This window comes from Urocampus carinirostris, chromosome 7 (assembly GCF_059441175.1).
Source record: "Urocampus carinirostris isolate Australia breed hairy pipefish chromosome 7, RoL_Ucar_1.0, whole genome shotgun sequence".
NCBI classification, from domain to species: domain Eukaryota; kingdom Metazoa; phylum Chordata; class Actinopteri; order Syngnathiformes; family Syngnathidae; genus Urocampus; species Urocampus carinirostris.
This window is the reverse complement of record NC_142355.1, coordinates 10,244,119-10,257,481: the sequence shown is the minus strand read 5'-3', so window position 1 is coordinate 10,257,481 and position 13,363 is coordinate 10,244,119. Positions and strand designations below refer to the sequence as shown.

Sequence of the window (13,363 nt, the reverse complement as noted above, 5' to 3'; positions counted from 1 at the left end):
TTTATTAGAAGTGAGTGCACTGCAGGAAAGAGGTCTAAATATAGTGGAAGCTAGAGCTCTTGTTGGTGATAGGAATGAGTGGAGAGGTGTTGTAAAAGGATGTGGGATGTGTTCTAAGGGATGGGCAGGGCACCTGTATGATGCAGCAGGGGTAAACCAGTGAAAGCTGTCGGGCCCTGCTGTTGAACAGAGGAGTGTGTTGTGTCACCCTGACCCGAGTCCACGGCCGCTTTCTCGTGTCCCGTTTCATCTGGAGGGACGAAAGCATGACTAACTTGGGTGCCGAGGTGCCTAACTTGTTTGGGTGTATGGGCATTTGGGTTGGCCATGGTCCAATTTTTTGTGTGTGTGTTTTTTTTTGCTACTTTTTCCATTTTTTAAATTTTCTTTGTTTTTGCATGTGTTTTTTATGCTGTCGGTCACCCCTCTAGAGGGATATGACCAGGGTAGATAGATGGATAGATGGATAGATGGATAGATAGATAGATAGATAGATAGATAGATAGATAGATAGATAGATAGATAGATAGATAGATAGATAGATAGATAGATAGATAGATAGAGAGAGAGAGAGAGAGAGAGAGAGAGAGAGAGAGAGAGAGAGAGAGATAGGGTTGAAAAGGCAAAATCAACCACTGAAAGAATCATTTTACTAGAAAATCGCAATAACCCAGCACTTGTGAGCTATTTTAGAACAGGCCTGCTGGCACCTCAGCTGTCCTGAGGGGGCACCCTGGTGCCCGCGAGCACCACGTGGGAAACCCCTGAGAAAGATAGATTTTTCTTCTTCTTTTACTTCATTGTTTTCATTTTTTAGGTCATTTTGCGCATAGGTTTTACATCATTGGTAATGAACAGGGTTGGGTAGGGTTACTTTAACTGGATTACTTTCAATTACTTTTGGATTACTCCAATACCAAGTATGCTAATAAAAGACAAAATAAACTAAATATGAATGAAACTATGCCTCACAACACGTGGTAAGCTTTCTCTCCTGGCTTTGATCTCTTGCCAACATCATTTTTGCCGTTCCATATATTCCGTTACTCCCCAAGCCTGCACAAAATTTTGTAATTTTATTCATATTTAGTTTTTTTTGTCTTTTATTAGCATGTTTGGTATTGGAGTAATCCATAAGTAATTGAAAGTAATCCAGTTCAAGTAACCCTACCCAAACCTGTTAATGAATAGAATAAAGTCACCAGAATAATCATTAAATAACCATAATATGAAGTGCCGTTGGATATTCGAAAGAGCCGGTTCTCTTTAGTGAGCTGAGCCGAAAAAGCCGGTTCTCTTCAAGGAGGCGGAATTCCCATCACTATTGGTAACGTGACGTCATTACAACCTATCCGGAAGTGACGACGCATCTATTCAACGGACACGAGCTGGGCGCGAAAAATTCCGGAAGTGTAAATTGTAAACAATATTGAAGTAGGTTCCCTCGGCGTTGACGCTTTCATGTACGGCATTTCACTTTTTTAGGTTTTGTCTGGTTTCGACAATGGAATTGCAATCATATTTTCCTGTACAAGCAGGCGTGAGCATGGAAGAAAATTTCTTCTCTTTGGACGACATTTTGCTTTCACAAGAGAGACTTCCTATCCGCACAGAAGTTGCTTTTCCTCGGCTTGGATTCCTTGAAAAGTCCACTGACTCGCCAAATATTTCGATGGTAGGTAACCATTAAAGAAGGTATTCATTATCTTATATATATAAAAGAACAAAACAAGAGATATATTCTATATACTCTGTAATGCGTTGTTGACATGACCATTGTGAATACAGTACCGTACGTTTTATTTAGGACAGGGGTCTCCAACGGGTGCCCTCGGGCTCCAGCGTGCCCCCTGAGGACAGTTAAGGTGCCCACGGACCTGTTCTTAAAATACTTCACCAGTGCGGGGTGTTAGGAATTTATTATATTAAAATATATCATTTACCAAATTGTTCGAATTAGTTATCTGACTCCATTAACCAAACACAAACGTCATTCTCCTAACAATGCATGCTCGTTTCTTTCTGGGAAAAGATGGACAAGAATAGCCGACGATTTCACACAGGGGCAGATTTATTTTCTTAAAGTATTTAACTAAGTGAATTCCATCGAATTAGTCTTCGTCGAGCCTTTTCTCTCGGTTGTCCCTCGATCTTCTTCCGATCTTCCCACGTCTTTTCACAAGCTGGGGTGCCGGCTCTTCCCATGGGCGTGCTGACTTGCGTCAGCCCTTGTCCCAGTTCCTGCTGTTTTCTGTAAACATCATTCTCTACTAGGTTACATTGACCTCGCCTCGCAGCCCAGCCAGTGAATATCTTTTGCATTTAAATGTAATTTGTATTTGATTGTATAAAATATAAAATCCTTCAGGGGTTATTGTGATTGGTTCACTGACTATAACCCTATTTTTAATATGTAACTTGGTAATAACAGTAATACCATGATAAATTGCTATTTAATAGATTCATATAAATAAATTCCTGTTCTGAGGCCTTATAGACAAAACTAATCAAGTATTGATCATTTTTAAGGAATTAATTAAGTGAATTGAATCTATTGTTATACAAATTATTTATTCAACTTTTTATTGATTGTTCTTTTACAAGAAATACAACCAACTAAATTCCAATTTATGGGTTTTATAAGACGAATGAGCAAAAATTGTGAAGTATTTTTAGCTAGGTTTCTGACTACCTTTTTAGCTTTGTAGCTAGCTATCTTCCTATACTTTAAGCTATTTAGCAGGCTATATAGTTATCTCTTTTTTCTTTTAAATTGTTTCTACTATGCCATCAACTAGCGCCAACTGGCATGAAATAAAACGTGTTCTAGTTTTCATGCCATGAACAGACACAAACCTAAGGTAGTGAGTTCTCGGTCATACCAAAATAACTACCGTAAAATCTGGACTATAGAGCGCACCTGATTATAAACCGCACGCACTACATTTAACGGGCATTATTGGTTTTGTCCTTACACAAGCCGCACCTGTATATAAGCCGCATGCGCCCACATTAAAACATGTAGCAAAGTCAAAAGCTTATCTCAAATTTGACTAGGTGCCGCGATTGTAACTATAAATATAGTATACAATCCAACGCATCATGCGTATCTGTTAAAAAAGCCATACCGCGATTGCGAAATTGGCGGTTAACCGTCCTCATCTTTCTCCTGATAACTGCCGCCATCAAGGGCGACTTCCTCATTATCGGAAAGAACCTTTGTCAGACTGACAATTCGTACGCAAACTAAGAGGATGCCGTCTACCTCCGCCACTTATTCCACCGGTCTAAATTCGAGTGTCGCTGGTGGTAGTTAGAAAAATTACATAAATTGGCCGCTTCACTGAATACGCCGCAGGGCTGAACATTTGGGAAAAAAAGTAGCGGCTTATAGTCCGGAATTTACGGTACTGTGTTACTATAGCTTACTTATAACTCTGTTTTTACCTGCAGTGTGAATTCCAAATATGGGAGGTCCGATGGTGCTGAATTCTGATACTGATTATGTTTCCTCTACAGGGCACAAAAATGGACTTACCTTTGTGGCTTTCAAAGGGTTTGTACGAGCAGAACAAAGCAATGCTGTCAGTCGAGCTACCCAAGGTTTATAGAGAAGGCTGGAGGACTGTGTTCAACGCGGACCCCAATGTGGTGGATCTACACAAATTGGGGCCTTACTATTATGGTTTGGGATCACAGTTGCTGCGCTTTGATAGTCCAGAGAACCCAGAAATAGCACAGACGTTACTGCAGGTAATTCGATGAAATATATGTAATAATTAATTGATCTGTTTATTATAACTATTATTTCAAAACATACATACCAGGGCCATTAAATCTGATGGTTTTGGATTTTTATAGTAGTTTTTATTTCATTACCCAAACTTAGTTTAATTTTTAGAAATGTTCCTGGTAAATCATCTAATTCTGTCAAATGTCCATTTGTGGGTGCAAATTAAGGTGTTGCTAGGTGATGCTCTTTGTCCTATTGTGGTTCCCACCAGAGTTCAGTGAAAAGTGCACTGCACACCAAAGCAGTTGCTCTGTTTTTTTTTTATGTCCTTAGTGATTAATGATGGCCATTTTCAAATCTGCACCTGCCATCGGCAATAACAAAGGGAAGTTCAAAACCGAATTTCAAATAGTTACGCCTTGCTATATTGCGGTTCTTTTTGCGGATTTTCATCATGCATTGTTTTGCATTCTGATTGGCTTACTGTCAGTTACTCCTGCTGTCTACTATAGTTATTGAATTTCTTTCATCTTGACGTTTAGAGCACTGGGCAGAAATCGAATCAGCACCCGCTGCTGGCTCTTGCGGTGCTCTCTTTTCATTAAATTTCCCTGGTGGCTCCTTGTTTCAATTGTTTTTTTTCTCTCGACTTTGTCTTAAACATGATTTCGAAAAGCATTAAAAAAGTCTAAGCTGTAGGAACCCTGAAAAGAAAGCGCCTAAAGTTCTAAATTTAACAAACATGAAAAACACAGATTAGCAGCACTAAATTAACACAAGTCCCTAAATAGCATCCACTGCCCGATGATTGCTGGGATGGGCTCCAGCACCCCCGCGACCCTACTGAGGATAAGCGGTGCAGCTGATGAGACTGTAATTAGCCAACAAATGCAGACCTCTTCAGCAAATCCAAAGAAACATTAACACCGAAATGGCGCCACGGGCAAACGTGGGGAAAATATGGGATCTCCAAGAGGGCATAAAACCTGCTTCACCTGAAAATAAACAAGAGACAGTGAAAGTGCACCCTCTTGTGGAGCTTCCAATAACCTCTAGATTTGTAAAAAAAAAAAAAAAAAGTCATGTTTATTTGTATAGCCCAAGTCAAGTCATGTTTATTTGTATAGCCCTTAATCACCAAGAGTCTCAAGTCTCATTATTGCAAACCACAGACTATTATTAGACCATCCCTTGATCTAAAATCCACATGACTTTGCATATTTTGCCAAATGCAGGTCTTTTTGCAATGTAGTCCCCGCATATTTAGGGGGTTTACTCTACAGCTAAACGCACTTGTATTCCTTCAACACAATTAAATAAGCAGGTCGGCGCCTTGCATGGGTGCATGGCCGCTATTGGTGTGTGAGTGTGTCTGAATGGGTAAGTGTGAAGCACATTGAAAAGCGCTTTGGGAGGTCGTTATTGACTTGAAAAGCGCTATATAAATGCAGACCATTTACCATTTATAACTAATATTTCCTTTATTTAGACGTTCATTGGGCGTTTCAGACGGACAATGGATTCTTCCCAAAATGCCTACAATGAGGACACTTCAGCGCTAGTGGAACGTCTGGACTCACTGGAGAAGGCGCTTTTTACGTCAGGCCAGTATGGCCTCAACAGTTTTCAGAGTTGGGAAAAAGGACACGCTTCGCAGCTCTCTGCCTCAAGCCTTGTGCTTAACTACCGCAAGAGGAAGATAACGGATGTGCAGTCGTGACCTCGCTTTCCAGCTGAAGGTTGGATCAGTGTCTCTTTGTGCAGCAGACACTCTTCTTCTCTGATTTTTATCCGTCTCATCCTTTTGATTCTATTTCCTTTTTCACTGAGTCCTCTGGGCCTTGTCCCCGCTTTTTGAAAAATGTTTTACGCTTTTGATTTTTGTGTAGAAAAATAAAAATAACCTTTGTAAACTAATGTCTTGCTGAGTGTTTTTGGAAAGTGTCATGTTTTGGGCATTCTTCTAGAAACAGAAAGACTTTTTTTTTTTGCAATTTGAGTTTTAAACAAAATGAACCTATACAGCCATGAATAGAAATGTGTTGTACTTATTCTTCACTGAAGAAAAAAAAAGTTGTTCCATTGAATTAGTTGATTGATGTTATATGGTCTATTCTTCTTATTTAATTACTTTAAGTACAAAACATTACATGGGTTAAATTATTTGCCAATGGAACTAGATCATTCTAGCGGTAATAGTGCCCTCTCCTGGCTGTAAGCATTGCTTCACTGGATTTGTTTTGTTTTGAAGTAGATACTTCTCAAATTATGCAATGTGTATTGTCAATAAGATACTCACAAGTTTGGAACAAATTCTGTTTTCCCAAGTGATTTAGGATTTAGCATCAGTATCGTCACATAAGAGCTGCTGTTCATCATGGCTGAGGTGCGTCATCTCTAAAGAGTGAGATGACGCTCTACACTGAAAAACAACGGCAAGCAGATGATTAAAGTGTTGTATCTGAGTCAGCTCAGGAGGCTTCCCCTGCTACATGTAACCATGGAAAACTACTATCTGTTTGATGTGGGGGAGCAAAATACTTGCCTGGAGAGGGATGGGTGCTACCAGGCTGTACTTGCCTAAGATACACTACAAGAAGTGGTGCCCCTACGACCCTTGCGGTTAAGGGATCCGTGAGCCTACTCAAAAATTCGGAACAAGAGTTTTTCCCTATTGATTTAGGATCTGGTATCAGTATTGCCACACGCGTACCAGCAGGATTTGGAGTCAAGTCATGTTTATTTGTATAGCCCTTAATCACGAGGAGTCTCAAAATGCTGCACAGACAAGAGACTATTGTAAACCACAGACTATTATTACACCATCCCCTGATCTGATACCTACATGAGGGCAAGGAGAAACTCAAAAACCTCAACATGGGGAAAATGAAGAAACCTTGAGAAGGGAGCGCACATGAGGTCATCCCCTTCCAGGATTCAATGGATGTTGCAATAACAAACAATAAAATTAAAAATAAGCATTTCACAGTGCCGGGTCCGAATGGAGAATGCTCTCGAACCTGCAGATTTCTTCTTGGCTCTTGGGATGAGTTGGTAGATTTTTTTGTTATGATAATAATATTATCAATTTTAATATTACTATATATTTCATATAATAGTAATAATAATAATATATTATATTGTTGACAGTAATTATTGATTTTCGTTGTTATTATTGATCTCACCAACATTAAAGATGTATGTAAGGTGGGGGGCAAGCCAAGATAAGTAAATTCTTTTAAGGTTTAATCTTAAGTGTAGTTTAACAAAAATGAAACATAGAATAATTAAAGTATGATATAAAATAAAAGGATGTCCAAGATGTGCAACGAATGTAGCATTAACAAAATATACACAGTTATTGTCAACATGAAAAATAGGTAATTCATAAGAAAAATAAATGTGTGTTTTAAGCCTAGTTTTAAACTGTTTCACTGAGGTTGCAGATGGAATCTCAGAGGGCAGAACATTCTACAGCACCGGGGCGCGAATGAAGAACGCGAATGAAGAACGCTCTTGAACCTGAGGATCTCCTTTGGGCTCTTGGGATCACTAGTAGACCAACATTTTTTGCGCACTGCCCAGAGCTTTTCCGCGCACAAAAAAATCTAGCCAACTCACAAAAATCAGGGCTCGAAATTGCTAATTAAAAAGCGAATTAATTCAAAGTTACAGTGCATGAAGGTAAAAATACAAGGGTTCCCCTGACGTTGTGTTCTAAATGCAGTATTTGGAAGCCAAGGTCAAAGTAGAACGAAGTTGAGTAAAGTCAGTAGAGTTTTTCAAGAACTGGCTTCTTTGGCTCGGCTCACTAAAAAGAACCGGCTCCTTCGGGTCCCAAACGGCTCTCCAGGTTGTTTTTGCTTCTTCATCCCTGCCGCTTCACACTCGGCTGTGAACCGTAATCCCTACATGACCAAATATTATGTAAAATTGTGCACAAAATGACCTAAAGGAGGGGGGAGGAGATAGAACAAAAAAGAAAAAAAATACCAAAATAAAAAAGTAGTGAAAAGCTGAGGAAAAAAAACGAAAGAAAAAGAGCAGGAAAATTTCAGAAAAAAAGAAGCAGTTAAAGGGAAAAAAGGTAATAGAGAACAAATAAGCAAGAAAATGGTAACAGGTCGGAAAAAATAAACACGATGAGATTTTTTTTTAAAAGGAGAAAAAAACAGGGAAAAAGAGGAAAAAGTTGGTGTTGCATTCAATCAATTTCCAATTATATCAAGTTAATCTTGTTGCCAACATTGTACTTCCACTCAAATATATAATTAAATACAGTTCTGTATCGTGCAACCGACTAAATAAGCCCCCAAAAATGTTAGTATTATGCAACAAAAGATACCAGGAATAAAAGAAATGGAAATCTTGTGAAAGAATTGTTAAAACAAATGACGTTTGTAGGCCGTACAACCTTTGCAATAATACATGAGTCAATTCATTCAAAAGAGAAAAATAATTTTGCATTGTCGGAAACTCAACGAAATGTAAATTGATGTCAAGTTTTGGACATGTTTGATAATGATTTAGTTGCCACACTTGGGATTGCTGTTGCTCACTGTTGTTTCAAGCATTGCTCACCGACTTTGTGTGAACGCTCAGACCTGGGGAAAAATAGAGAGAAGATTGCTCTGGACATGCACTGTTTTTTTTGTTTTGTTTTTTGGCGCCCATGGCCGCACACCAATGAAGGACAACTACAAATACAAATTAGTAAAACAGATTTAAAAAATAGCAGTGATAAAACATACATTCTGAAATAAATTAAGTACATAACATTAGTTTTTGCTGTGTACTAATGCAGTTTAGATTCTGTAGGAGACAATCAATTTACCAATTCATCCACTTGATTTACTTATCCCATCATTGATGCTCCATTAGCAAAATGACTGAAGGCATCATTTATTAACAGCAATTGAAAACCTTAGCGTGCAGAGCATAAATGTTGATCACATTCTGCATTTGTGGCTCTTTTGATGCACACATCACCGCCTGGCTTTCTTTTTATTACAGAGGATATAAATACTGGATGAGAACTCAATGATACAACCTCGAAATGCAAGAAAAAAGGACAGATGGATGAAAACGGGAACAAAGTCTGGATGTGCCAAAACACTCGTGGCTGGTGGTGGCAGTACTAAAGAGAGCCCCAAATTGTGAGTAAATGTGTGCAGAACAGGGGGGTACGAATTAGATCAGGCCTGCCAACAGATTCAATCTGCCCTGCGGGACAAAGTCGAGAGAAGCACAAGAAAAAAAAAGAAGCCTCATCTCGTCAGACAAGGACATGCCGTTTAAAATATGGCCAATGGATGTCGCCGAAGCTAAGAGACACTCTCAAAATAACACAAACAACTGTATTTGCTGACTACCATTTATCAACCAGAGAATATTTGAGGAAACAAACCATCCTGATGCTATTTTCCTTGAAATAGAAGTCAGGGATGTACCGTTTGACCGCAGCTTTTCCAGCTGACGACAATAATAATGAGCTTCTTTTTTAACATTGACTACCGGCAAGCGACGCATGCCCCTCATCTTGTTTCTTCTTTTTTTTTCTTTCCTCCGCTCCAAATTCTTGTTGCCGATTCGAGACCAAGTACGCACGGGTGTTCACCAAATTGCGAATGAAGCATAATGGAACATACCACTGGGAGAGAAGGGGGGCACCATGAGAATGAATATAAGCCGGGGCACAAAGCAGATTCACCCCTTTTCTCTGGAAATTTGGTTTATGCTGCTTTTGTATTGTTTAACCATATTACAGCATATTACACATCTTACACTTTTTTTTTCTACGACGCTGATTTCTCTTGGTGCCCTCCAGGGCACTTAATGCCCTACGGAGTGCACGTTATGTGCGTTTGCGGGGCTACGGCCCTGGCCATGCTGCCGTATCTCAAGCTGTCAATGTCCTCCAGACTGGGCAGAAAGCAGCCAATGATTTTCCATGCCGTGTTGACATTGCGTATGGCAAGGGGTATCAAAGTCAATTTACTTGAACCAGGGTCTTGCTGGGGTTGGGCCAAATGAGGTTTCCCGCAAGAAAAGCTCTTATAAAAACATTCCACTGTTCTCAAATATATTTAACGTTTTCCACAGAAAATCTAAAAACGAAATCATCATTGGGAAATAATACAAAAATGAATCACACAGTCAGTAATACATTAATCCATTACTCACGTAGTCCTCTTGTATTAATCTTTTCAGACTAAATAGGGGGCCTCAAACTATCATCCCAGCCCAAGTATTAGCGCAAGCTAGCTGTAAACACTGTCGGCGATGAGTTGGGCTGGCTAAGCCAGCCCAAATATTTGCTGGGATTGGCTGATGCTATGCTTACTCATGCTAGCTGTAAACACTGATTTGTCAATGCTAACTGCTTCTTGCTTACAAATTAACAGCTACTTGCTAACAGTTAAATATTGACAATTCATGCTTACAGCTACATGCTGAATAATTATGATAATTGTTATAGCTTCATACTAACTGCTACATGATAACTGCTTCATGCTAACAAATTAAGCTCACGGCTACATGCTAACTGCTACTTTCTTAAAAATGATCAACAGTTCAAAATTAATAAATTATGCAAACAGCCACATCCTGACAAATTATGCCCACGGCTACATGTCAATGCTTCATGCTAACGGCAAAATGCTAACTACTTCATGCTTACGAATTATGCTAATGGTTACATGCTAACGACTTCACATTTAAAAATTATGCTAATTGGTACATGTTAATGAGTTATGCTAAATGGTATAAAGTGATGCTAGCGGCTAAATGCTAATTGCTTCATTCTAGAAAATGATGCTAATGCTAACATGCCAACCACTCAGCAAATCGAATGGGCTCAATGCATAACTTTATGCTAAGTCATAATGCTAACAACTCAACGCTACCGGTTCTCTGCCAACATCTGCCAGATCCATCACAACTCTTATAATTGCCGCGGGAATTGTCTAGTTTTGGGGTTATTTTTCTTCTTGGTTTGGGTTGCAGTGTGTAATTAGGGTGGGATGGTGGGTCCTCAAGTCAGACCTGCGATTGGCTGGCAACCATTCAAGGGTGTCCCTTGCCCGCTGCTCACTGCAATGGGCTTTAACACCTGTGTCCCTTGTGACAAGGAGTTGTTGGAAAATGAATGACATTCCAACAATAGAAGCTAATATCATTTTTGTATAAATAGTGTTTGTTAAAATTTGACTTTGTCAACTGGACTATTTGCGAACGTAAACCAAAACCAATTATTTGAACAACAACATACAAAATCCTACGAAAATGTCAATGCCTGATTTCCTTCCAACTCACTCGCGTGTATAGTATTAAAAGAATTACCAAAGGAAATGTTTCCTTTATCTAAAGCATAGCAAACAGATGCAAACTGGCCGCGAGTGGGCAGTAATGCAACTTTAAGTAGGCCCAGTCTACTAGTTTGATCTGAAGTAGTCCAATCATATTGCCCACGCACTGCTAATACAGCAAATTACATTTTTTTTTACCTTTTTATTCATTTCCAACCAGTACAACAATTAAGGTAAAATTTATATTTTTTTCGTAGCTCCCACTTGAGTTTGTATAGTATGGTAAGTTGGTGCAGGTGTAAAACCGCCTTCACTCAACTGTTAAAATAACCCGGTTATATTCAATACCAAACATGAAAATCATTTAAGATATGCGAATAAATGTGCTGTGCTTTGAAAATATCCCTTCTCATAGGCAAATTTAAAATTTAGGGTTGGATACAAATAAAGCTTAATGATAAAGAATAATGCTGAAAAAAGCTGAATATTGCGAATTAACATTTTTTACTGATCTGGTTCTCTTGAAAACAGAAAGTCCGGATCTGGCCCTCAGAGCCAAACTGACTTTGACATCCATGCTCTCACTTGTCAACCATAGAGTTTCACAATCCTGAATGTAGAAGGACTAACAAGGACTAACAGGCTCAGAGACTGTTTCCTCCCCAGGGCTATCACCACCCTAAACAAGCATGCAAGACTGAAAATTATACATCTTGTCAATTCTATCGAAAAATCGGCGTTTTATAAGAAACAGGTATTCATATTTTATCAATAGACTTATTCGGGAATTTTATTGATGCTAAATCCTATGGCACTGCTTTGCATTAGAATAGAATGGAATAGAATAGAATAGAATAGAATAGAATAGAACAGTCTTTATTGTCATTGATATCAACGTGGTGAGACATTGCATGCAACGGGATTAGACATGGCACTCCAGGGTAAACAATTAATAAAGACTTTGAAGAGAAAATGATAGAAGACTATCAGGATAAGTAGTTGATAAGAAATAATTCCAACATAGTGCTAAGAAAAATGTTCCTAAGTTATAATAATATTGCAATGAGAAAGAATATTCAAGTCAAGTCATGTTTATTTGTATAGCCCTTAATCACAAAGAGTCTCAAAGGGCTGCACAGGTTATTGCAAACCACAGACTATTATTACACCATCCCCTGATCTGATACCTACATGAGAGCAAGGAAAAACTCAAAAACCTCAACATGAGGAAAATGAAGAAACCTTGAGAAGGGACCGAATAGTGAATTGTAACAATAGTGCAAAGTAAATAAGTGGTTTAACGTAAACAGCAACGATATAACAATCCAGTATAAATCACAAGGTATATATTTTTAGAACTTCATACAATAGTATATATTTTTTCACAGTTTCATTTAGCAAATACAGCAAAAACAAAATTCAGTCAAAACATGTTTTCAGAGTTGTGTGCGTTTGTTTTGGGTGGTGATGGCTCTAAGAAAGACGCTGTCTCAGAACCTGCTTGTCTTTGTTTTGTGGGACTTGTAGCACCTGCCAGAGTGTCAAAGAGGTGATGGCCGGAAGTGGGAATTGTCTTTTATAATTTTATCAGCTCTACTACGGCATCGCAAGCCAGCAATGTCTTCTAGACTAGGCTGTTGGCAGTGGATGATCTTTTGGGCTGTGTTGATTAATATCTGTATGTTTTTCCTGTCCGCTGCTGAGCTCCCAGCATACCACATGGGAATGTTGTATGCCAAATGCTTTGCAATGTGGCTTTGTAGGAGGACACCAGCAACTTCTGTTCCAGGTAGTTCTTCCTGAGGACTCTCAGGTGGAGGAGGCGCTGCTGGGCCTTCTCTACCACAGCCCTGGTGTTGGTAGACCAGAGGAGGTCGTCAGATATGTGCACGAGTTTGAAAGAGTGGAATTTCTCCAATCAGTCTTTATTTATTATGAGTGGGGCTGCTTTGTGCTTGCCCTCCTGAAGTCAAGTATGACCTCCTTGGAAGCTGTCTCAAAGACTCTTTGTCCTATTTTTGAGGGACCTGTGGTGCCTACCAGAAGGCAACAGGTCAAAAAGATGGTGGCCAGGGTCAGAATTGTCTCTTAGACTGTTAATGGCTCTACTATGGTATTGCAAGCCAGCAATTTCTTCCAGGGCAGACTATTTTTGCGATTGTTATTTTTCAAATAAAAATTGTACTCACATTTTGGGACAGTCTCCAAACAGTACCTTGAAAATGTTTTCACCTATTTATCCTGACATTTCTTTTCTCTCATTTTCTTCTTTTAAGTTTTTATTATGTGTTTTTCCTGAAGTGCAAGTGGCTAATCTCGTTAA

General features: G+C 39.1%; 1 protein-coding gene across 3 annotated transcripts; it reads left to right on the top strand.

The window, feature by feature from the left end:
• The first annotated feature begins 1,360 nt into the window (after positions 1–1,360).
• gins3 (GINS complex subunit 3) lies at positions 1,361–5,589 on the top strand. 3 transcript variants are annotated; one of them, XM_088339201.1, is made up of 4 exons: positions 1,361–1,434; positions 1,539–1,675; positions 3,520–3,753; positions 5,223–5,589. In XM_088339201.1, exons 2-4 carry the CDS (start codon positions 1,547–1,549, stop codon positions 5,451–5,453), a joined length of 594 nt encoding a protein of 197 aa, XP_088195327.1. In that variant the 5' UTR covers positions 1,361–1,434; positions 1,539–1,546; the 3' UTR covers positions 5,454–5,589. The 3 variants fall into 3 exon arrangements, with proteins under 3 accessions (XP_088195327.1, XP_088195329.1, XP_088195326.1); XM_088339203.1 differs by having other exon boundaries at positions 1,379–1,463; XM_088339200.1 differs by lacking the exon at positions 1,361–1,434 and having other exon boundaries at positions 1,441–1,675.
• The last annotated feature ends 7,774 nt before the right edge of the window (positions 5,590–13,363 follow it).

What these genes read in the sequence shown, in the direction of transcription:
- gins3 (XM_088339200.1), top strand. Translation starts at nt 1,505, where the DNA reads ATGGAATTGCAATCATATTTTCCTGTACAAGCAGGCGTGAGCATGGAA. An exon ending in ACTCGCCAAATATTTCGATG is followed by an intron (nt 1,676 to 3,519) that starts GTAGGTAACCAT and finishes TTTCCTCTACAG; the next exon opens with GGCACAAAAATGGACTTACC. An exon ending in TAGCACAGACGTTACTGCAG is followed by an intron (nt 3,754 to 5,222) that starts GTAATTCGATGA and finishes TCCTTTATTTAG; the next exon opens with ACGTTCATTGGGCGTTTCAG.